We start from the raw sequence: 24516 nt of genomic DNA, 5'->3' as shown, positions 1-24516 counted from the left end.
CTGTGATATACGTGGTGTCCATGAAAGGACGTATAAGGTTCAGTCTTGTACCTTCAGCTTTACGGATGGTAAAACCCAATGCAAAAAAATTCTAGTCCTAAAATAAAAGTGAACATGGATGGTGAGGTTGAGCATCACAAGTAAGAATTCTAAAAGGTTTCATTCTCTTGAACGCTGTCCGTTGGCCTCTGGGCATGTCTGCCCACAGTCCAGCTCGCACAGGGCCTTCAGGGCAGCCCTCCTGTGAGGTGGCAAGTCCTGGCGGGAGTGTTTCTGGAGCTTTCTGTTGGCTTTGATCCGAGGGGATCAAAGGGGGATCTGGGCAACCTGACTCGGTGGTAAAGCCTGGGTAACCTCCCAGGGCAGGTTCAGCCAGTGGCCATTCAGAAGAGCAAAGGGCTGCATGAGAATTCCCAAACCTCATTTTCTGCCAGACAGTAAAGTCCAGGACGTACAATGGATCAAGAGCAAGGGACTGTATGTTCACTGAGCACGGTCCTCTCAAAACTGTTCCCTGCCAGGCTCATCACCCGCTGCTCAGGTCAGCCATCCCCCTGGGAGGCTTGTGATCCGCGGGAAGCAGTGGCCACAGGCACTGACTCGGAGTGGCTTCCTGTGACCCACAGCCATGCCAGCTTGCCAGCTTTGGGTCTCCTCCCACACACGTGCGTGATTCCATTGAATAGACGCGGACACACCTCTCTGTGTGTCTTTGCTTCATTGATGGAAGACACTGGTGAGCTCACTGAGATGAGAACTAGTTGGAGTTATTCAGATTATTTCCAGCAAGTGCAATGTCTTGGAAAACACACACACACACACACACACACACACACACACACACACACATATTATTGCTAACCCAAGAAGATAGCAGAGTTGAGCCGCGAAAACACCCCAGATGGTGCGAGCAGATGCAGGTGCAGGGGATAAATCACACATTACAAGGTGTTAAGGGCAGAGACGGGTTTAATGGAGGAAATCACAACATTATCATAACAACCAGGTACAGCACAAAATAAGGATGCATTTCCCGGAAACAATAGGAGCTCAGACAAGAACTAACTGAAGTAAAAAGCTCCAGCAAAGTGAACAAAGGGTCATCTCCAGAAGAGCAACTTGAAAATTGCAGGCTCTTCCGTTTCTTAACTGCCCTAATAATCCTAATTCTACATTATTATGTTTCTTTACCATGTGTAAAACTTAGGTGTTGAATTGAAACTGTACCCGTATCTCCTTATCATTGTTGTTTTTGAAGTCTGTAAAGTTTCCTTTATTATACGTCAGTGTTTCTGACGCATTTAGTTACGCATAAATGTTCGTTTTTCAGATGGGCACCATTGAGCTTCACGGACTTCCCCACAGATGTGGGGAATCAGAATCTTCATTTTCGCGTGGTTCTCAAGGCAAAGAGTAAGCCCGTTAAAATTTGAACAAGGCCAATGTGTGATATGTGATAGGTCAAGTTTACCTGCATTAAGTGGACCTTAGTTCCAACTGGAGTTACACCTATTTGCGTGCTGACAGATATGCCATGATGCATGGGGTGTTGAGTATGCTTCTCATCCTACATAAGCTGACAAAAAAATTGCCTCTCTCAGGCCAGTGACAGCTAAATCTCTCTGTGCCACTCAGTAACATCTGAGGACATAGGCGAAAGCTAGAACGTTGAGTGCCAAGCATTGCACACGCCTGACGGAGAGTCCCAGCCACCCAGACGTGCCACAGCAAGGTACTGCACAGTTGTGACTTCAGCAGGATTATTGAATCCCACCATTAACCTGTTGATCAGATAAAAGACTTATTAAAATAGTCGTAAGGGGCTCTTCCCGGTTCCTGGTGACATGTTGAGTGGGTGGACATTGTCTTGTCTCATTGCCAGAGCTAAGGTGTGTTGACCAATCATAGTGTGACCAGTTCTGGGCTGTTGTGGATGAAATTCTCTGTCCCTCCTAGCAACACTTTCCTATTTTACGTTTTCAGCTCTGACTTAGAGGCAAAGAGCCCCAGTGAGCAAGCTGGGAACCCAGGATTTTCACTAAGTCTGCTGCTGTTGGGAGCCAAAAGGCAGCCTGAGCCCTTAGTTCTGTGTGATGGCTTCTCTCCCTCGGGCGCTGCTGAGAATATGGCCCGTGCCTTGGGAAGCCGTCTGTCTCCTGAGTGACGCATCACTGCTTGATTCTCAATAGTGGCTTCACGCTCGTTTGCGGAGTGAACAAATGGGATGAAGGAACTCTCTAGAATTTAGGCTTCCCCTGCAAGCTGCACTCACACCTGGAGAAGAGGGAAGGAGCCAGATTTTGACATTTCCACGTGTTGTCCTTTTAGTTTACAAAAGTCCAATCTGAAGTTCCCATTTTCTGATAAGCTCGCTCTTGTTTGTCCCCAGTTAAATAACAAAGTGATCTTGAAATGGCTTATTTTCTGTATTTGTTTCATTCAGGGAACAATGTGAGAAAGCTTTGGAAATAACATATTTCATTTATAAGCTATCCTTCAGCCTGCCATCAGTAATTCAAAACTATCACGCCATATAAATTGGTATCATTATACCTTGAGAACCTTACTGAAAAACAATATTTGTGGACCTCTGACTTGCAGTGTGCTGCTCGGGAAGCAAGAATAACACACAAGCGTTGGTTCTCATGGGAGATTTCCGTTCAGCAGTTTTTAAAGAGAAATATGTTAGAGCTTTACAGGATCAATCTTATGAAAACTTAAAGAGTTAATGGGCTTCAGGCTCTACAAATGAGATGCTGGCATAAGACCTAAACTGTATGGGATCCCAGAGTATGTCTTTTGGGAAAGAAAGTCCTGAAAGGAAATCAGAAATTTGACTGTTTCTGCACAGATTTGGGCAAATATCCTGCGGTCTGTACATGCCCGATGGCCTCAGCTGGACGCCTAGCGTTAATCCCAGCCCAGCTGTAAGGGTACTTTTGACGCAAAAGATAAAGGCGTCAGTCTAGGCGATGAATAAGAAGAACGGATGGAGACGAAGGAAATAAATATCTTACATGGTTGTTTGGAATACTGGGGTGTGGACTAGACAGAGCCTGTCTGCTATGCGCCGCCGTAGGCTCCCCTGGAGATGAAAAGAGCCTACAGGGGAGACGGGAACTGTCACTGGCTTGAGCAAAGAGAGTGGGGTGTCCGGGAAGCTCCAAGGGCTTGGTACACCACACTGACAGCGGAGAGCCTGCTTGGGACTCTCTCTCTCTCCTCTCCCTCTGCCCTTCCTGTGCTCATGCTCCTCTCTCTCTCTCTCTCTCTCAGAAAAAATAGCAGACTATTTTTTGAGCAGTTATATACAAAAAAACTGAGTAGAGGGGTGCCTGGGTGGCTTAGTCGGTTAAGCGTCCGACTTTCGCTTAGGTCATGATCTCGCGGTTCATGGGTTCGAGCCCCATGTCGGGCTCTGTGCTGACTGCCAGCTCAGAGCCTGGAGCCTGTTTCAGTCTGTGACTCCCTCTCTCTCTGACCCTCCCCTGCTCACACTCTCTCTCTCTGTCTCTCCTAGAAATAAATAAAACATGGGGCGCCTGGGTGGCTTAGTCGGTTAAGCGTCCGACTTTCGCTTGGGTCATGATCTCGCGGTTCGTGGGTTCGAGCCCCGCATCGGGCTCTGTGCTGACTGCCAGCTCAGAGCCTGGAGCCTGTTTCAGTCTGTGACTCCCTCTCTCTCTGACCCTCCCCTGCTCATGCTGTCTCTATCTCTCTCCTAGAAATAAATAAAACATTAAAAAAAAAAAAAAAGAAAGAAATAAAACATTAAAAAAAAATTTAAAAAAAAAAAGAAAGAAAAACTGAGTAGAATGTACAGTTTCATATGTTCTCTTTTTTGTGCACCTTGTGTACTTGAGAATATCTTGAATTATGGCAGTACGTTTATTGTGGTTGATGAGCCAGTGTTGAAGCATCGTTACTGACTAGAAGTGATAGTTTTCATTAAGGGTCACTGTTTGAATCCCACTCTGTGGATTTGGACTAAGGTATGATGACACATTAGCCACCGTTCCAGTATGGGACACAATACTCTCAGTGCCCTACAAACCCTGTGTGCTGACTCTTCATGCCTACCCCACTCAGGCTGTCTCCATAGCTCTGGCTTTTCCAGAATGTCATATGGTTGGAATCCTGTATTATGTACCTTTTCACATGGGCGTCTCTCACTTGGCCGTGTGCATTTCAATCTCCTCCATGACTTTTCACAACCAAAAGCTCATTTCTTTGGAGCAGAGAGGAGTCCTCTGTCTGGATACCCGACGCTGTGTCCATTCACCTGCTAGAGGACATCTTGGTCATTTGCAGGGTTTGGGCAATTATAAATAAAACTGCTGCAAATGTTTACGTGCAGGTTGTGTGTCCATATAACTTGTCATGGACACCACATTTTTTAAAAAATCATGCTACGTTTATTCTAAATCTATGAGAGGTTAATTTTATTTGGAAGGTAGGTATATGATTGCTTACCGTTTTTGCAAAATACTAACTATAATTCAAGGAAGTAAACCCTTCAGTCCTCTGCTGACTTCTTGGTCTGTATGATTTTACTTAGAAATTGTCATATGGGGGGCACCTGGGGTCTTAGATAAGCATCTGAGTATTGACTTCAGCTCAGGTCATGATCTCTGTGCTGACAGTATGGAGCCTGCTTGGGATTCTGTTTTCCTCTCTCTCTCTCTCTCTCTTCTCTCTCACCTTCTCCCACTTGGTCTCTGTCTCTCAAAATAAATAAAAATAAACTTTAAAAAGTTGTCATATGAGCCAAAGGGGGCATTTTTCCTTCAAAATATAAGAGGAGGTGATACTGTCTTATTTCTTCTCCCTGTTTCAACTCTTAATTACCGTATACACAATGATACAGCTTAAATTAGAGTTGGAGTGAAATCCCCCCACGCACACAGGTGATTTGCCTTGCTGTACCCAGTAACACCACAGTCAGTGTCTGCACGGCCATGATTTATCGTGGGAGACAGATCTGAAATGGCCTTTGTGGATCTTACTGCTTGGTGCCGAGTATGGCATTTATGTATATGGTGTGGCTTCTCAGAATGCTTATTATAGGAGTTAAAAACCTGAGAAGGATCGAACATACTGTGGCCCATGGCATTTACAGTCAAAGAGCAAACACATGTCTTGTAATGAATGACCCGGGTCTTGCTTTCGGCTCTGTGTGCCTCCACGGAGAGTTGACGGTTTGGTCCTTCTCCCCATTTTCTGAATCACACGGGTGGAGGTGCAGCCCCAAAGTGGGGGGCCCATCCCCACCTGGGTTTGCCCTACATGCTGGCTAGGGCGTGCCCCTACTGAGTCATTATTACAGCAGCAGGAGATACATGGTGTCCCCGTAAGACTTCAGGGTGTGGCACCCAGGCTCTCTGATTAGCTGGCTGGGCACACGTTGAATAAGGAACAGTGAGGCTTCGGAGCTCTCATCAGTCAAACGTCAAAAGTGGGGTCAGACCCTAATATCGCCATCAGAATAGAACTGGGCGCATTAACTTACTAAATCTAACGGGTAGCATAGCATATATGGATGTCTGCGGGGGTCACAAAGGGCATTCCTTAGTTTGACCGTCGTGTTCTTCTGACTTGAAAGCCGGCAGCATCTTCCTCATCAGGCAGTCCGTACTTCAGCCCCTTCCATCTTCAGCCAGCTCCTGTTTTGTTTTGTTTTTTAAGGAAAATGTATGCATAAATAGAAGTAGACAAAAAAATGGAGTAAACTTTCATGTGTTCTTGATGCACACTTAACAACCATGAACTCGTGCCAAAGCTTGTTTAATCTGCACCCCAGCCTGCCTCCCCTTCCTGTGTTAACTTAAAGCACACAAATGGCTGTCATATCATTTCATCCATCAGTAGTTAAGTAGGTATTTCTGTTTCTTTTCCCTTTATGTCTTTTTTTACTCCTCTGTGATTCCCACAGGGTCCATCCACATACCTCTCTAAGGTTTGAGAGTCTGCCCTTTGGAATCTGATTTAATGCTTACTCTCTGGATCCTCACCTTCCTAACTTTGTGACCTTGTTGATCACATCTGTGAAATGGAGCCTACATTGTTCAGTCAGTAAGGTTCCGTGTAGTCTAAATAAGATAGGTAGTTCTAGATCTGTATGGATCATAAGTACTAAAAGACATTCATCATAAAGTATTTGTAGACGTGTTCATTCATATAAGAAGAACATTGATGGCTTGGGGTTTTGCACTGAATAAGGGGAACTGGTAGATTTTTTCTATCTTCAGGACCACACCACCTTCCTGTGAGTGTCTCATGCTCTGTGGGCCTGATTCTTCCAGAATCCTTTCCCAGGTATCAGTCTACAGAATCAGTCCATGATGCCTAGGGTTTTAGATGATGCTTATAGATGACTAATGGTCCAAGGACTGTAGTTTCCAAGAACCCTGCCTCAGTTAGGCTTTCTGATTACATCGCATCCCCTGTTGGGATCAGCGTGGGAAAGCTGTGATGTGCAAGAACATCCCCTTCCCATCTTAAGAGAAGTCGATGAGAGCAAGTAATCTTTCCTTTTGTAAAGATTGAACTGTATTAACCCTGAATATCTCTCCCCTCCAGGACAGATCTTGAATGTCCTAGATGAATTGAAACTGGCTAATAACACCCTCATCTACTTCAGTTCGGACCAAGGAGCACACGTGGAAGAGGTGTCCGCCAAAGGAGAAGTTCACGGAGGAAGTAACGGAATGTATAAAGGTGAGGCTATGTGACGGTGGGGAACGCTGAGCTGGGTGAGCTGTGGCCTCCCAGTTCACCCACTGGTTGACTTTTCCTTGATCTCTGAGCTCCAGTGCTGTTCCTTCACCCCTTTCCAATATATGGACATCACTGTGTTGCAGGCATTGAGCAGCAACATGGCCCCATCATGTTTCTGTTATGGTTTCCACGGGGATGAAAGGCACACCTTCTGTGTCAAGACTTGATGTTGTTTCCACTTAAATGTAGCCTCACACCAGACAGCTGGTTAAAACGATAATCCACGTAGTAGTTACCTGGTGCCGCTATAACAAAATAATAGAGACTTCTGGCTTTATGAATTCTTTTTTTTAATTTATTTATCTAGAGAGAGAGCGAGAACAGGGGACAGACAGAGAGAGAGAGAGAGCAGGGGACGGGCAGAGAGGGAGAGAGAGTCTCGCAAGCAGGCTCTGCACTGTCAGAACACAGGGCTCAAATTGTGAGATCATGACCTGAGCTGAAATCAAGAGTCGGACACCTAACCGACTGAGCCACCCAGGGGCTCAGAACCACACAGTTTATTAAGTTCTTGTTCTGGAGGTCAGGAGTGAGAAGCGGGTCTCACTGGTCTAAAATCAGGGTGACAGCAAAGCTGTGACCTGCACGCTTTGGGGAAGCATTCCCTTCTTTGTCTTCTCCGGCCTCCGGAGGCCACCTGTGTTTTTTGCCTGATGGCCAGTTCTTGCATCTTGAAAGCCAACAATGGAAAATCTGCACACCTCTCTCTCTCTCTCCCTCCCTCTCTCTCTCTGTCCTCTGTTTCCATACTCCCATCTCCTTCACCTGCTCTTATATTTGCCTCCGTAAGGACCGCCGTGTTTCTGTTTGTCCCACCCAGATCATCCCACAGGTGATGTTCCCACTGAAGGGTTCTTCACATCTGCAGGGTCCCTTTGCAGTGGAAGGTGGCGTCGTCGCAAGCCCCAGGGGATGGCGTGTTCATGTGTTTGGAGGCCGTTATACTCGGTGCGCACTGGCGTTTGGGGCTCACGCTTCCTTCCTGACCCACGTCAGCTAAGCTACCGGCGTGAGGGATCAGACTCGTCCCTGGAGATATTTGATCGTCGAACGTTCATCACACTGAGCCACTGACCCCAAGTTGCTTATACAGTGTACACATTGTGAATACAAGTCATGCGTATCTGGTTATGATTAGATGTGGCGCGTTCCACAAAGGCCTAGATGTGAAGTCTCAAAGGGCGTATCAGTGCTAAGGCTTAGGACGCCCACCCGGTTCTGCGGTTTTTTGCCCCTCGGGACCGGACGAGGGGAGGTAACAGGCAAAGAGGTAAAGCATGGTGACCCAGTCCATGGGGACTGCCTTCCTAAGGCAACAAGATGCGCAGAACGCACAACTTCCTGGCCTTGTACATGCGCTCATAGGCACGCGTGTCAGACTCCCCAGGGTGCAGGAATCAAACTGTACCGCAAGACATAATGAGTGCGTCTGTCCATTAGATGGTTTAGAAACATAATTCAGGCCGTGTTTCTGGCAGTGGGCCTGAGGCAAAAAGAAACGGAAGACGTGGCCCCTGCCGTGAAGGAAGTCAGGGTCCGCTGCCGGGTGGGCCGCCTGGTGGCTCCGTCACTCATAGCAGGAAACCTAGACGATGCCGTTTCATAAGGACGTCGACATCTATCAGCACGAGACGTAGTGAGTCCGGCGAGGAGAGACTTGAGGGTGTGGGGGCCCCAGAAATGGTACCAAGGGAGGCGTGGCTGGGAAGGAGTTCGCCACGCTGTCTGCTTGCTCTCTCGTTTTGCTTCTGGCTCACCCACAGTAGCCATCACCCACTTTAGCACTGGGTGTGAGGAGAAGCACACGGCCTGCCCGGCAACATGAAGGAGTGGGTAACACACATCACCGGGCACCGAGGCAGGGCGCGGAGTGAGGGTACAGGCTGCTGTCCCAAAGGCAGTGTGCCCCATGCTTGTTTTTACAACTCTTCCTGGCTACGTATAGTGGAAGCTCGGTTCAGGGACAGAAGACCAGATGACCACCAGCTGATGGATCTCGGGACGCATTATGAGCTTGAGGAAGAGGATGTGTTATTCGCATTTAGCCTTGACAGTGGACTCTTTGAAGATACAAGCGGTGTGGGTCAGAATGAGAGCGTCAAGGGTCCCGAATGACGGTCACAAAGCAAAGTTATCATACAGTCCTCACAGCGTGTCAGTGGCTACTTCCTGGTTTTCAATATTAGAAGGAAACCTATCAGATGCTTTAGTCAGGTTGTGCTGCCTCGCGTGAGTCCTGGAAACATCACCCGTGTATTACACTCTGTTACTATCCCAGCCGCTACTCTATTGCAAAGCATTATCCCTTTGTCAGATTTAGTTGCAGACTCCCAGTGAAACACTGATAAAAGGCGATGCCCTAAAAGAAGGAATATGGTTTCCTTCTAGCTGTGGGAAATGACCAAAGACTTCTAAATGTCAACACATTTAGTTTTCTAAAGGTGCTAAGTCCAGCACACTTGCTCGCAGAGGACTCACGCTGCTTAAATTCCCTGATCAAAAGAGCGTCTTTCTCTGAACAGTAATGATTTTTACTCTCAATCAGAACCCCTCAGAAAGATCGTTAGCGTATGAGCCCAGGGATTCTACCATGTTACCACTCTAATCTACTTCCCTAATGAAATCTGTGGGTTAATTTGATAGAATGGGCACAGTTAAACCATCCTTCTCCAGAATTCAACAGATTAGATCTCTGTAAGATCCCTGCTGTCATCAGCATGAAAAAAAAATGTAATATTATGGGTGTGAAGGAGTAGCGACACCATTAATACTTCTCTCATTTTTTTAAAGGTGATGTTTGCAGCGTGATTCTCCTGTTTAGGTTGAGAGATGGGTAAATCATATCAGTCTGACTCTGCTTTCAGCTCAGGTCATGACGTCTCCACTTCATGAGGTCGAGCCCTGTGCCGGGTTCTGGGCTGGCAACATGGAGCCTGCTTGGGATTCTCTCTCTCTCCCTCTCTTTCTCTGTCTCTCCTCCCACTTGCTCTTTATCTCTCTCTCAAAATAAATAAAAATTAAAACATTAAAATATATATACTAAAAAAAAAGAACAAGATAAATAGGGGCAGCTGGCTGGCTTAGTCAGTAGAGCAGGCAACTCTTTCTTGTTTAAGTTTATTTATTTATTTTGAGAGAGTGAGCAGGGGAGGGGCAGAGAGAGAAGGAGAGACATAATCCCAAGCAATCTCCAACCCCGATGCAGGGCTGGATCTCACAAACGCTGGGGTCATGACCTGAGCTGCATGAATAGTTGGACACTCAACCGACTGAGCTACCCAGGAGTCCCAGAGCATGTGACTGTTGATCTCAGGGTCATGAGTTTGAGCCCGACCTTGGGCGTAGAGCTTACTCAAAGAGCAAGATAAATAAGTGAACATCAAAACACCCTGACGTTTGCACCAGCCTGTGACCGCTACAATTGTTAAATGTGAAAATTCCATCAGGATTGTTAGAATATTGAAAATGTTCACCTTGCACATTTGGGACTGGGGAAGAGGAATCCCTGCCTTAAAGTAACAGGATTTACAATCTCCTTGCAGTCCCTGTAGGAAGCACAGACTGTGACTCCCACTTTGTGTGACTGCACCCTGGGCAGGTGTTGGGTGTGTTTCCATCAGATAGAGGGAGGGACCTTCAGAAGTCTCTCTTCATTCTACACCCTCAGCGGGATCAGGGTGGCGCCATTGGAGCTCAGGAAATAGTCCTGTAAGTTGTGGTTCTCTTAAGAAAGGATCAGTTGGCCTCACTTGGCCTCATTTGGTGTCCGAGTCAATGTTTTGAGGCCGTGGAGCACTTCTCGTAGAGATGGTGCAAGCACATTCACGGGAACTTCTCCGCAGCCCTCAGTGCTGGCTCTTCCTCCTCCTTTGACATGCCGCTCAAAGTTGGAAACTTCTAGGGCTCTGTCCTGAACCATCTCGTTTCTTTGCCCACTCACTCACCATGTACGATGCCGTCCAAGCCCTTGACCTCCATCATAGAGATCTTAGGGGCGCCCAGGACTGCATGTCTGACGGGCCAGTGCATCTCATTGATTTGCACTGGTCTTTACTCAGTGACTCGGTACCCGAGTTGAACTGGTTTCTTTGAGCCCCTGAAGCCTCTTTCTTTGATCTTCCCTGTTCTGCATGTCTCAACAGCATGTCCTATACACTTTGTCCTCTAAGCACACCTGCATTGAGGCACTTTTCTCATCTCCTACGATTTCCTCCTCCAGGCCAGCTTCACCCCTGCGCATCTCCCCAGTGGGTTTCCAGGTGGTCTTCCTGATTCGTTGTCTGGAGTTCATTCTCCACCCAGGCAGCCTGATGAGCTTTAATAAACAGGCGCTCAGCGCACTGCATGGAGTTTTCTGACGCTGCCACGGGACGGATGGCTTACAAACAGCGGATTCACTCTCTCACTTCCAGACATCCAAAATCAGGGGGTCAGCAAGGCCATGCTCCTTCGAAGGCTCTACGAGTGGACCCTTCCTTCCTTCTCACAGCTTGTGGTGGTTGCTGGCAATCCTTGCCCTTCCTTAGCGTGTAGGCACATCGCTCAGTCTCTGCCTCATCTGTCTTCACAAGGCTTTTCTTCCTTTCCTAAAACCCTCCCCTACACTCCCATACACTGAGAACAAAATGTGCAGTCTGCACCGAGGCTGTTTACTGTCCTACGTGACCTACAGCTGCTTTATCTGCCTTCTGCCTTTCTGTTTTCTTCTCGGCCAGCCAGCATTCTAATCCCGTTTCCACCTTCGAGACTTTCCATAGGCTGCTCCTTGTGATGGAGATCTCCTCTCCCCATGTTTGCATGGATCTTCTCCCTGATTCACAGCTTACCACCATGAGATCTCCCTGGACCACGCCATCAAACTTCTCCTCGGTGCCACCAGATCCTCAGCACACTACCTCATTGTAATTTCTGGGGGATCCAGTGTGTTTTCTGTTTATTCATTTATGTGCTCCCGGTCTGTCTCCCTTCTCATAATGTAAATCCCGTGGAAGCAGAGACCTTGGGTGTGTTCTCCACCCCTCCGTCTCCGTGCCTACAGTACCCACATGGAAGGTGCTCAGTACATACTTGCTGAACGAATAGCGAGCACATCCCAGATTTCTACTCCTTCTGCTCCTGGTACTATTCCCGAGGATCTTCCCCTCCTCCCCTAAAATACCCTCCGTCATCTGGGGCTGGAATAACTTCCCTAAGATTTTCTTATAGTAAAGTTTAGAGTTTTCTTTCTCTTTCTCATAGTAGAAAATTCCCTGTACTCTCGGAAGAGAACAGCTAGACTGGCTCTGGCTTCATTTCCATTCCTCTCTCAAATCAAGGTCACCCTGAAGGAGGCTCACCCCCACCTCCCTTTTACTCTGCCTAAAGGCAAGTAATAAATGTCACTGGAATGGATAAATTAACTGTATAGATGGTGTTTGCAGCAGCATTGGGGTGGGATCATCCTGTTTTCCCGACGTACACTTCGCCCACTTGCAGAGAAATGCTTTCAGAATTTCTGTAGCTTCTGCATTTCTCCTTTATCTTACGTGCAAAATCCAAACGCAACTAATTAGCTTGAGTCCATACGGCTTCTAAGTTGCTTCCTCCAGCTACTTTCCCTCATGCAATAATACAACTTTCGGAGAGCAGTTGATAACTTTTGTTGGGAAACAAAGAAACAGCAAGCGGGTCTGGTAGTTCATTAGAAGGTCGTTATGTAATATGCAGGTTCTGTCTTCAGATTCTGACAGGTATTTGCACCAGCTTCCCCAGAGTAGGCAAAGCTGCCCCGGCTTGCTGGTATCGGTATTTAGTGTGCTGGGAGGCATCCGAAGCCTCTTCACCTTTGCGAGAAGACCACATACTGTCTTCATTTATCAGCTCACTGGTTCAGTCACATTTGAGCAACAAGCATTTTGTTTATGGACCCTGTGCATTGTGCCAGGCATGGAGTCAGCTGCCAGGGCATCAAGGCCAAGGATGCAGGGTACCCGACCTGCAGTACGACCAGTAGCTCATATTCTACTGATGAGATGGAGATCTACAGAGATAATTTCCAAATAACGAGGCGGCTAAGGGAACTCTCGAGAGGAGAGATGGTTAGAGGTACTCAGCACATCCTGGACTTCCGAGAGCCTCCCACGGGGAGATGACCTTTTGCAGGCTGATGTTTCACATGTTGGCAAGGAGAAGAGCAGTGAGGAATTCATTCTAGGCGGGAGTGAGATGTTTACAGTGAGCGCAGGAGCGGCTTGGTGTTGATAGAGATGAAAGAGAGCACGAGAATTCTCGGGTGATGTAGCTGATGAGGCCACACATCCAGGTTAATGCATCCAGTAGAAATGCATTTAAACAGGGACACCTGGGGGGCTCAGTCGGTTGAGCGTCCAACTTCAGGTCAGGTCGTGATCTCACGGTTTGTGAGTTTGAGCCTCACATCAGGCTCTGTGCTAACAGCTCAGACCCTGGAGCCTGCTTCAGATTCTTTGTCTCCCTTTCTCTCTGCCACTCCTGTACTTGTGCTCTTTTCTCTCATTCAAAAAAAAAAAAAATAACATTTAAAAAAATTTTTAAAGAAATACATTTAAATAATCATTGCCATTTGGGTAGTAGTTAAAATTGCACGTGAAGAATATCAACCGAATCTAGTAGAAGAAGAGGGTGGAGGCATGCAAATATGGATAAATCGAGGAGTGGCTGTGGATCTGTCCTGCCTGATGATAGGATTGTTGTAAGAATTTCACGGGGAACTTTAAGGAGGATTACAAAGTCAGTGCATGCAGAGGGTTTGCAAGGTATCCCTGTCCTCCACATGTCCGAGATCTGCTATGGCCTATATGTTGTTTTATTCACATCTGCATCCGCCAAACCTACAACAGTGCCTCACATGTTTTCAGAAATAATTTCTGACTGAATACGTAACTGGAAAAAAAATACTGAAGCTTGGATTGGAAGGATACATAGTTTGAGGAGATATAGACGTGAGTGGAAGAGCATGGCTGCCTTGGTAAATCCGTTGGCACTGGCTGTTGATTGGATCCTGGGCTTGAGGGAAGGGGAGACGTCCACGGCGTGTCTCGCTTTTGGCCCGCGTTGTTGTATAAATAGAGATTCCCTTTATGAATTAAGACTCATCGGCTGAGAGCTCTATCTACTTGGCATGTGGGGAGGTGTATGAGATCATTTGGTGCAAGAAGAAAAAGGGTCAAGAAACAAACCCTAAAAACTCCTACCTAAAAGGTGGGATGAACAGTGATGTTATGATAAAGGCCATATTGACAGAGTGATTTGGGAAATTGGAAGAACGCTGGGAGAAGAGAAGATTCCAGGAAAGGCGAGGATCAGTAGACATCAGTACTGGTGAAGAGGCAAGGAAGATGAAGACAGGAGGCCTATTGCGTTTATTGTCCAGCGGAGGCTCACAAGTATATCTTCAGTGGAGATGCAGGCGGCAACGGCCGGATGGATGGGTAGGGGAGAAATTTCTCAGGTTCTTTTGAAAAATGTGTCTTCACAGGGAGCCAAGCCATTGTACAGAAGACTTTGTCATGGCAAAGACTGGAGCATACTTGATGATCGGGGTCAACTTTAACTAGAGAGCTAACACACAAGGCATAACTGAGGTCAAATTGCAGAGAAGGTCAAGATTTATGGAGATCGCATACATTTTTCATTAAGGTCTTACTGTGGAGATGTGAATTCATGTCAGATGGAAACTCATGGGAGTCAGTGTTTGGGAAGAATGTGATGGAAATGGTGTGTTATTACATGATCTGAGCGGGCGTGAGGACCACACAGAGAGGGAAAATAAGCAGGAAGCCCAAGCATAGTAGTGCCATTTGCAGTGATTGGAACTGTCCTCAGAAGCAGAAAATACTGTGGTTTGGGCCCCTGGGGGCAAGGTCTGTGGTTGGGTGCTGGGTGTTTAATTTACTGACTTTGGAGCTGGAGCGGATGGAAGCGACGTGGTCTAGTGTGGTCTGTGGAGAGGGAGGCTGAGTTTGCACGGCAGAAAAGGGGCAGAAAACCAGGAAGGATGTGGAAGTGCAGCGTACACGGAGGTGTGAGCAGGCAGGGAGCTGAGGTGCTTCGTGGTGAGGAGGTCATTTTCCTGCGTGAGATGGAAGGTGACGTTCTCAACTGAGGCTGGTAAGACTCTGGAGGAGGGGACTTGTGGAATGCCATTGATGAGGGAAATGGAAAGTCCTAGCAACGTTGACAGACAAAAAGAAGGTTGGAAATAAGAATTTCAAATCACTCCTAAAGGGTAGTCTTTTTTTTTTTTTAACCCAACAGTGCTTCTCATGGATTAATCATGATTTTGTTCATTCAAGAAATATATTCGACCCTATAATTTGGAAAATATTACGCTGTGGATTTCAGTTGATTAAGCACTGAATTAGAGTTTGTTTCCAAGCACTCATGGTCCCGCTGGAATGATAAGATGCGTACAGATTTGATTGTCAGGCATGCCGTAAACAAGGAACTTGAAAACTGCTGAGGAAATGGACAGTAGGAAGACATCACCTGCAGTGGTGACCATGGGAGACTTGATTAAATAGTAGGGGCATGTTGTCCAGGCTTTTGAGGATGTCTAAAATGATTGGGGGTTGCAGAAAATCTGGAAGAGCAGACATCCAGGCACAGAACTTTCTAGAAGGCAAGAGGGGATGAGCTGTTTCCCAGGGCACTTAGGTGAGGCTTAGCTCAACCAAAATATGATATTGCAGAAGTAGATGAGACCCAGGACACGGTTTGCTTGATGTTCTCAGCCACGATCCGTGTCTTAGTTTCTCATCTCGTAAGAGAGCTTAAGAAGGTGTCCAGTTGAGTGAAGAAAATGTGTTGTTACTAGAAGCCTCGCTGACATTTTGCCTCAATATTGAAGGGGTTACAATTGTGGAATGAAGCTTGCTTGCTGCACTCACCCGTCCACACAACCTAAATTCAGATAACTCACAGTAGGGCTCAACCAGCTTCGGCATTAGGGCCGAAGGGGCCTGATGCCTCCTTTTATAAATAAAGTTTTATTGAGACGCAGCCACACTTATTCTTCGATTTCTCACAACGTGACAGTAGAGGTGAGTGTTGGGAAAGAAACCACCAAAGTAAGCTACCCCCTACCTGGCCCTTGAGAGAAGAGGTTCGCCAATGCCTACTCAGATGAGTGAGCAGTTTCAATGTCGTGCTCAAGGAGTTGTGCGTAACTCTTCACACTGAGTCAGTTCATTGTAAGAGTGTTTTTACAGTGCTTTACCCTTCATTTGAGCACTGGTATCAAGCTCTTTATTTTGCCCAGGTAATAGCCTCATAGAACCCAGATAATTCTGTCCTTTCCCATCTGTAATTTGTGGGCTTTAGTCCCTGGAGAGAATAAGTGAAGAAAAGCTTAAAATACAGCATCCTGGGGGAGAAAGCATTGAATGCCAGTTGTAGTTTTCACGTGTGTTATTGTAGTTTGCGTCAGTGCCAGGAATCAATGTTACGAGGGCACGGAGGGGCCCTAGAGGCAAGAAATGGCAATGAGATTATTTCACAAAAGTCTGCCCAGATCAAGCATGAGAATGACTGGCATATGCTCTTGCCACTAGAAGTGGTTTGACGTGCCGCATGGCAGCACTACGAGGGACGAAAATAGAAGCTGGGGCTGGACGCAGCTGCTCCTGACAAGAGTCTTGGAGTAAATGGTGGCATTTTCTCTGCACTTGCCTGGAGAGATTGGGGAACTCAGCCATCCTTCCTCTGTGACTTCTCATCATGGCAGAGTGCCATCAAGATGTTCGGCGTGTGACCTGCTCAGGCATTTTCAGGGGGAAAAAAAAGCAATCCAGATTTCTTACCCTGTTTTTCTTTCCTTTCTCCCCAAGCCATCTCCAACTTTCCTGCACCTACTTGTCCTCTGTGACCCCACTCAGACTCTGGGGTGGGGGGGTGGGGGTGCCTAGGTAACAGGTATTCCCCTTGTGGTTTCTCTGGACTCCCACTCACAGGCATCTGGGGTTCCTATAGCGTGAAATCCTTGTTCCTATTACTCTGTGTTCCCTGTGGGGTTCTGAGGATCAGGGAAACCTAGCATTGAGTAGCCCAGATTCTAGAGCTCTTCCTGGTGCCATCACTTGACCAAAGATTTCCAAGCTGTGAAATGGGGTAGCCACCCTGTAAGGGATGCTGGGAAAGGGACATGTTCATCTCTGCGGTGAACTTGAATAGTCCCTGGAACATGATGGGCTCCATCCTTATTCCCGGTCATTGTAAGTGATTGCTTAACAGACGCCTGTGGAATGAATGGAGCCCACCACTGGAGATGCCGTGAACTCCACTCAGGGATAATCATGGCGGTGACTGGGAGGCAGCATGTGGTCCTGTTAGAGCCTGATGGACGCATTTTGCACACAGCCCTTCCCGTGAACTGTGGCGAGGGAAAGAAGACTGAGAGCTAAACCATCTGATGAGCAAGGCTATTTGCTCATAAACACATGCCTGGAAATGTGTGATCATATTTTACCAAACATGTTTTCTCCCTAAGCAGAGTGTGCACGGAGTGTTACAAAATTTTTTAATGTGTATTTTTTTTTTTTTTTTACCGTTCCTGTTGTTTAAAAAAAAAAAACAAAAAACAAAAAACAAAACACTCCTTTTACAGTTTTAGAAAATTGCCCGGGGTTTTGTTTATGGATTTGTTTCCTTCTGAATATCAATTCAGAACAGTAAGAAGAGTCACATGATGTTACACATAGTAGGTTCATAGCTTCCTGACAGAGAATCATGGTTCATCCCGAGTGTGATAGTTTGTCATCAAAAAAGTAGCTGGGGATGCCACCATACATCTGGTCCGGACAGCCCTCACATGCAGGCGGTCAGTGAATGGCTGGGCCCCGAGGGCTGCACACACACTGCTTCCCATAGTCCCTTTCTTGATGGTGCTCAGTGCTCAGAGCACTGCATCTGAGCAGAGGAAGCCCCTTCGCTGTGCTCACGCAGAACTGTAGCTCCCTGGGGACTGTTTGTGGCTAGGACCTCTCTCGGGGATCTTAGATCTCTGGTGGGGTGTGACCTGTCTAGGGCCCCTCCAGGACTTTCGTGGTGATTTCAGGGCGGCCCTACATCTACTCTCGTACACTTTTCTGCCATCACCCGGAGGTTTGGGATCTCAGAGCAGAGTTCCCAGAGCAGATTCCTGAGATTTGAATCCTGATATACACAAAGCTTGGATGAGCCTGTAGATTTCTGTGGCACTGTCTGCAGTGTGGGTGGGTGAGTGCCTGTATAAGTGCGTGGGCACTGCCACTCATAAAACCAAATAGGAAAGACTATTTGGTTTTCTTATGGGGAAGTGGAGTCACGTTTGCAGAATAAAAACAAGTATCTCCTTTGCTGAATTTTTCAGCTTTTTTTCAAGGATAGCTAATAAAAATTACATATATTAAAGATCTACAACTTGATGTTGGGGTATATGTATAGGTTGTAAAATGATACCCACAGTCAAGTTATGTAACATACCCATGACTTCATAAGGTCACCATTTTTTTAACCTATTTGTGTGTGTGGTAAGAATGAGTAAGATCTGCTCTCACCAGGCTTCACATATGCAGTGATGCAGTGCAGTGTGGTTAGCTGCAGCCCCCAAGCTGCCCGTTAGATCCCAGAACTTACTCAACTTTGTACCCTTTGAACAATACGTCCCAATTTCCCAGGTGCCTGCCAGTGCCAGCCATCATTCTACTCTCTGCTTTTGTTAGTCTGACTAATTTATCTTTCTGTGTCTGGCTCACTTCACTTGCCATGATGTTCTCCAGGTTCCCCCATGCTGTTTCAAATGGCTGTACTTCCTTCTTTTCTATGTTTGGTGTTCCCATGTGTGTGTGTGTCTCTGTGTCTTTGTGTCTGTGTATGATTTCACATTTTCAGTATGCGTTCATCCATTGATGGGCATTTAGTTTATTTCCATATCTTGGCTGTTGGGACAAAAGATTAGTGTTGGAGACGATGTGGAGAAAAGGGGACCTTCATGCAGTGTTGCTGGGAATGCATATTGGAGCGATCACCGTGGAAAACAGTATGGAATTTCCTTAAGAGATTAAAAACAGAGCTACAATACGATCCAGCAATCCCACTGCTGGGTACATATCCAAAGGAAATGAAGTCAGAATTTTGAAGAGACATCTGCACCCCACGCTTACTCCAAGACATGGAAATCTAGCTAAGACGTGGAACGTTGATACTTCCCCATTCCTCCTTGCATGTGGATTTGCACTGGGTGTCCCTTGACCTTCACCTGGTGAGCCCCAGTCAACCATCCTTGGACATTGCCATTTTCCTTAAAGAAGATGTACCTGCTAAATCCTGGGAGGGTAAAAAATGTGCTCAGTGTTGTGATTCTTAATCCTGTGATTCAGACTTTTCTTTCTGAGTTTCTTTTTTTTTTAATGTTTTTATTTATTTTGAGAGAGAGAGGGAGAGAGATAGAGAGAGAGGGGGAAAGGGACAGGGAGAGAGGAAGAGGGGAGGGGCAGAGGGAGAGAGAGAATTCCAAGCAGGCTCTGTACCTTCAGGACCTACCTGCTCTCAGCCTCTTAGCTGTTACATCTACACAACAGAGAGTGGCATTAGCACCACCGTGGGGTGGTAGGAGGATTCAGCGAGATGAAATGCATATAATAGACCATCGGAGTTTGCGCCCATACGTGGGCAGTGATGGTCACGCCCTCATGGGGTAGACGTAAGGAATTAGTGATGAAGTGCAGGTCATAGTCCATATCACATAGTACATGATCAATAAAGTGTAGCCATTAGAAAGAGTACATATAAAACCCTGTGGAATCATTCACATAATTCTCGCTGCTTTGTTCTAGAGAATGCCAAGTGCTTAGTCAACCGGGGAAACACACATGTGTTTATATCATCTATATGTGTGTCTTGAGTGCAGTTTTTACTTTGGATCAGTATAGCTTGACAGAATTACAGAGATATTAAGGATGGATACTGTTTTTCCCAGCTTCGTCCAGTGTTAACTTTCTGCGTAACCATTGTCAGTTGTCAAGAAATTAACTTTAGGGAGGGGGCGCCTGGGCAGCTCAGTCGGTGTTGCGTCCGACATCAGCTCAGGTCATGAATTCACTGCTCAGGAATTCGAGCCCCACATCAGGTTCTGTATTGACAGCTCAGAGCCTGGAGTCTGCCTCAGATTTTGTCTCCATTTCTCTCTGCCCCTCCTCTGCTCACTTGCTCTTTCTTTCAAAAAAAAAAAAAAAGTAAAAATTTTTAAAAAGAAATTAACCTTGATACATCACTGTTAACTATACATTTTGCACTAAAGCACTTTTCTGTTTTAGAATCCAGTGTGCAATGCCACACTGCATCTAGAAGACAAATTTTTAATCTGGTATTTTGGTCTACCTTCTGATTTATTTATTTTTTGTTAACCAAGGGGGAAAGAAATATATACACTAGATCTTAAACAAAATCTTTGTTATGTAGCAAACTTATTTTGTTCTTAAATTTACAGTGAAGTTCAATGGGCATGATCTAGTCGAAGGATAAACATGAAAATCCCATGAGTTTTATCTACAAAGATAACCTTGAAAGTTCTGTGACCTTGATCTAGGAGAAGGATGGTCATGTGTGTATCCTATCAGCTGGATCCCACAGAAGGAGAAACATGTAAAACTTATTTGATGCTCATATAGAAGGATAGTCATGTGTATATTCTACAAGCTTAATCTTGCAGAAGGATAAACAGATGAAAATCCTATGAGGTTCTGGAAGAATAGCAGGTGCATATTCTTTGAGTTTGAACTTGAAGAAGAATAAGATTTCAGTCTCTGATTTTGATCCAGTAGAATTGATATAAAGAGTTCCATGAGCTTGGTCTAGTACAATAGGTGAAACTTTTACGAGCTTCATCTGGTAAGCATATCCTATGAGTTAAATCTTATAAAAGGATAAACAGATGGAAAATCTCTTGAGTTTAATATAGTAGGATAAGCAAGGGAAAATATTATGAGGTTCATCTAATGGAAGGATAAACAAGTGAAAATTGTCTGAGGTTCACCCGGTAGAAGGATTCACATGTGCATAAGCTGTGAGATCTTGAAGAATGAACAGATGGAATTCTTTGGGCTTCATCTAGTTGACGGGTAAGCGAATTTAAATTCTGTGAGCTTGATCTAGTACAAGGATAAACAGATGAGTTTATGAGCTTGATTTAGTATATGAATAAATGGGTTTAAAATCTAAGATAAGCAGGTGAAAATCCTATTATCTTGATCTGGTAGAAGCGTAAGCAGGTGCACATTCCGGATTTGATCCCGTAGAAGGATAAGCGGGTGCAGTGCTGTGAGCCTGGTCTATTATACGCATAAGCAAGTGACGCTTCTCTGTGCACAGTCTCGTAGAAGGAGAATCGGACTAACTCACACCTTGAGGGTCCTCCTGCAACTCACTCAGCTACCCACTGCTTGAATAAATTATGGCAAATTATTTGAACTTCCCTGTTCTTTGATGTGGTATCTGTGATGCAAGAGTAGCAGTATTTGTCAGATAATTAACTTAAGATCGTGCTGAAAAGATATAATGCGACACTTTTAACTTCTCTTGGAGGCCGTCATTCATAGAAACTGCAATTGATAATGTGAATTTATATGTGTTTACCCTGACATCTGTGCGTATAAAACATTTAGTGCCTGGAGTTTAAAGATCTTGCTTGTAAGAGGAGTTTAGTCTACAGTCATCAGCTACAGTTCATTCTGCAATGGTCAGAATTCAGTGTACAGTCATCAAAAACCAGCATTAAGATGTGAAGCTTTGTTTCAAGCCCTTTAAACTACTGTTTCCCGTAGTCCATTTTTAAACTTAATTTTTAATTTTTTTTTTAATTTTTTAAAATATTTTTTAAAATTTATTTCTGAAAGAAAGAGAGACAGCGTGAGAAGGGGAGGGTCAGAGAGAGGGAGATACAGAATCTGAAACAGGCTCCAGGCTCAGCTGTCAGCACAGAACCCAATGCAGGGCTCAAACCCACAAACCGTGAGATCGTGACCTGAGCTGAAGTCAGATGCTTAACCGACTGAGCCACCCAGGTGCCCCAGTATTTATTTATTTTTGAGATATAGGCCGAGTGAGAGCAGAGCCCCGGAGAGAGAGGAAGACACAGAATCAGAAGCAGGCTCCATGCTCTGAGCCATCAGCACAGAGCCTGATATGGGCCTCGAAACCACAAATCATGAGATTTGTTTGACGCTCAACTCTCTGAGCCAGCAAGGCACCCCAGTTTTTACAATTTAAATGGCACTTCCATCCTTTGTCAACCATGCATCACACTTGGGTTCTGTTCCTACTGCGCATCAGTTTCTCTCTCTACTTGTTCATTTAATTTAACTCTTGACTTCAATATTCTTATAAAGCTTGAAAAAGTATTTTCAAGTAGCTGAACAGCCATTCACTCCCTTCCCTCCAGCCCAACTTCCAGAGGTGATTATTCCTGTAGTGTTAATCAGTTCTCAGGGCGTTTTAAAGCTGTGGGGAACTGCTTCAGGGGGAAGTCGCACATCTGGGTTTGTACCTGTCCGTGTGCTAACTGCATAGCCTCACCCCTCTGGGCTCTCGTGCTGGCATGCCCGTGTCCCTCTGGGGGCGTTAGTTGTAGGCCTGGGAGGGCCTCGTGTCTGCAGAGCCATTCCTGACGGAGCTCACCATTCCATCCTCTCCTCACACCCCTTTCACGCTCTATTTGCTTATGGTCAAGTCACTTCCTTTGGGCGAAGCTCGTTTCTTCACCTAAGTAGTAAGAGCTGTCCTGCTAGTAAAATAATAGCAGTGGTGGAAATGGCCATTTTGGGTGCTCTTCTTCCATTCCAGTCACTGGATGTGACGCTTGGGGTGACTCCATGTAATTCTCAACCTAACGTACTGGGGAAACTGAGGCACCAATGTCTGAGCCACAGAGCTGACATTTCCCTTTCTTGTGGCTGCACTAACAAATACTGTAAATGCAGTGGCTCAAAACAACTCGGGTTGCTTGTCTTATAGTTGTGGGGTTCAGATGCCCAAGATGGATTCTCCCGTGCAATGCTCTGTGTTGGCAGCTGCTCCTTTGTGAAGGCTCCAGGGGAGAATGTGTTTCTGTGTGGTTTCCAGCATCTGCAGGCTCCTGCTTGGCCTGGGCACCTTCGTCCATCTTCAAGGCCACCCGCATACCGCCTTCCAGCCTCTCTCTCACAAAAGATGCGGGGGTTTTATAATGGTGCAACAGTGTCATCAACTAACACACAAGGAACCTAGAGATCACTTCCTGGGAAGTTGGAAATCTGGAAATGTTCAATGGGAGAAAGACCAGTGGACTTATAATGACTGGGAGACCCATCCCACAAGTCCTGTTCCCAGCCTTCCAGAATAATCTCTGGTCTGAGAGATGTCGAGGATTTAGGCATGGACATTTTGGGGTGCCGTTACTTTGTCTACTAATCTGGTGAGAAGTAGAAATGGAATGTCAACTTTGTGACTCCAGGTCATTGAGCTGAGTCCTCTCTTGCTGTGAGAGTTGAGTCTCCCTGACCACAGCCCTAGTTCATGACCCCCGGCCAGTGCTGGCTGCATGCCATCCATAGTAGTGGCCATATTGTATGTGGGTTTTCTCACCCCCAGGTATGCTCTATTGCTCACACGTTTCTCACTAATCCATGTAACTACAGCCCTTATTTCTTCCATATCCCCCGCCCCATGTTGAACATTGAAGAACGTGTTGAAATGAGCTTTAAACCAAGCTTTGAAAAGACATACATCTTCCTCTTGTCTCTTTTTTCTTTCTTTGACATTTTAGGGGGAAAAGCAAACAACTGGGAAGGGGGTATCCGGGTTCCTGGCATTCTTCGGTGGCCAGGAGTGATACAGGCTGGACTAGAGATTGACGAGCCAACGAGCAACATGGACCTGTTTCCGACGGTGGCCGCACTGGCGGGAGCCCCGCTGCCTGAGGACAGGTACTGTGACCCGGAGCCTTTTGCTGTTGTCTCCCTCGCATCCGCCAGGCGAGCGTGTCTGCCTTGCCGGCACGACGGCGCGCTACCTGCCGCTGGACTTGTTACCCACGTCCCGTTATGGGACTTACCAGCGGGGCCACCGGTATAAAAATGCCATCAAGCCCGTTATCCCAGTGGGTAGTCAAGTCTGAGGTGTGGTGTGGTTGCGCAGTCCTTGGTTTTCACGAACCGAGCACTTTGAGCATCCCCCTGACCCTGGCTCTCCCACCGTGCCCTCCGCAGGTAGCTGGCGGCTGCCTCTTTTACACCCCCCACCCCCACACCGTGTTTTTGCTTCCCTCCGGTCCCACTCCACTGCTCTTTTCCGCAGCAGCAAGAAAGGCAGCTGGCTCCCCAGTTAACGGCCCTCCCTCCCAGCGTGCCTTCAGTTAGCTCGTTCTAAATGAAGCGTCTTTCTCTTAAATTTAAATACAACTTCATATGACATTGCCAATGGTTTCTTCTTAAGTGTTATTACCAATCTGAAGAGTTTTAAGAGAAGCACGCTGATTAATTGTTTTCATTAGTTTGGTGGCAGGCCAGGCTAATGTCATGCAGGCGGGCTGCAAATCTTGTTTAAACTCTGCTGCCAGGGGAACCCGGGCAACCAGAGACAGAACCACAGCCCAGCCGGCGCTGAGTCCCAGGATGGGTTTGCCCAGATCCCGTTGCTGTTAAGCTTGTCTCACCGCTCACACTTTCCTTAATGTTTTCAAGCTTGTTGTTTAGGTGTATCTTCCCCACC

General features: G+C 46.3%; 1 protein-coding gene across 7 annotated transcripts in view; it reads left to right on the top strand.

Moving 5' to 3' along the window:
• Positions 1–24516, top strand: part of STS (steroid sulfatase) — a 160760-nt gene that overhangs the window by 115127 nt on the left and 21117 nt on the right. For all 7 annotated transcript variants that reach the window (XM_039238554.1, XM_039238553.1, XM_039238552.1 and 4 more), the window contains 2 exons: positions 6580–6717; positions 23573–23732. In XM_039238554.1, coding sequence (XP_039094485.1) covers positions 6580–6717; positions 23573–23732 — 298 coding nt within the window. The remainder of the gene's footprint in view (positions 1–6579; positions 6718–23572; positions 23733–24516) is intronic.

This window comes from Hyaena hyaena, unplaced genomic scaffold (genome assembly GCF_003009895.1).
Source record: "Hyaena hyaena isolate Hyena2069 unplaced genomic scaffold, ASM300989v1 scaffold_142, whole genome shotgun sequence".
Taxonomy (NCBI): Eukaryota; Metazoa; Chordata; class Mammalia; order Carnivora; family Hyaenidae; genus Hyaena; species Hyaena hyaena.
Note: the sequence above shows the minus strand (reverse complement) of the source record. Positions and strands in the feature narration are given on the sequence as shown.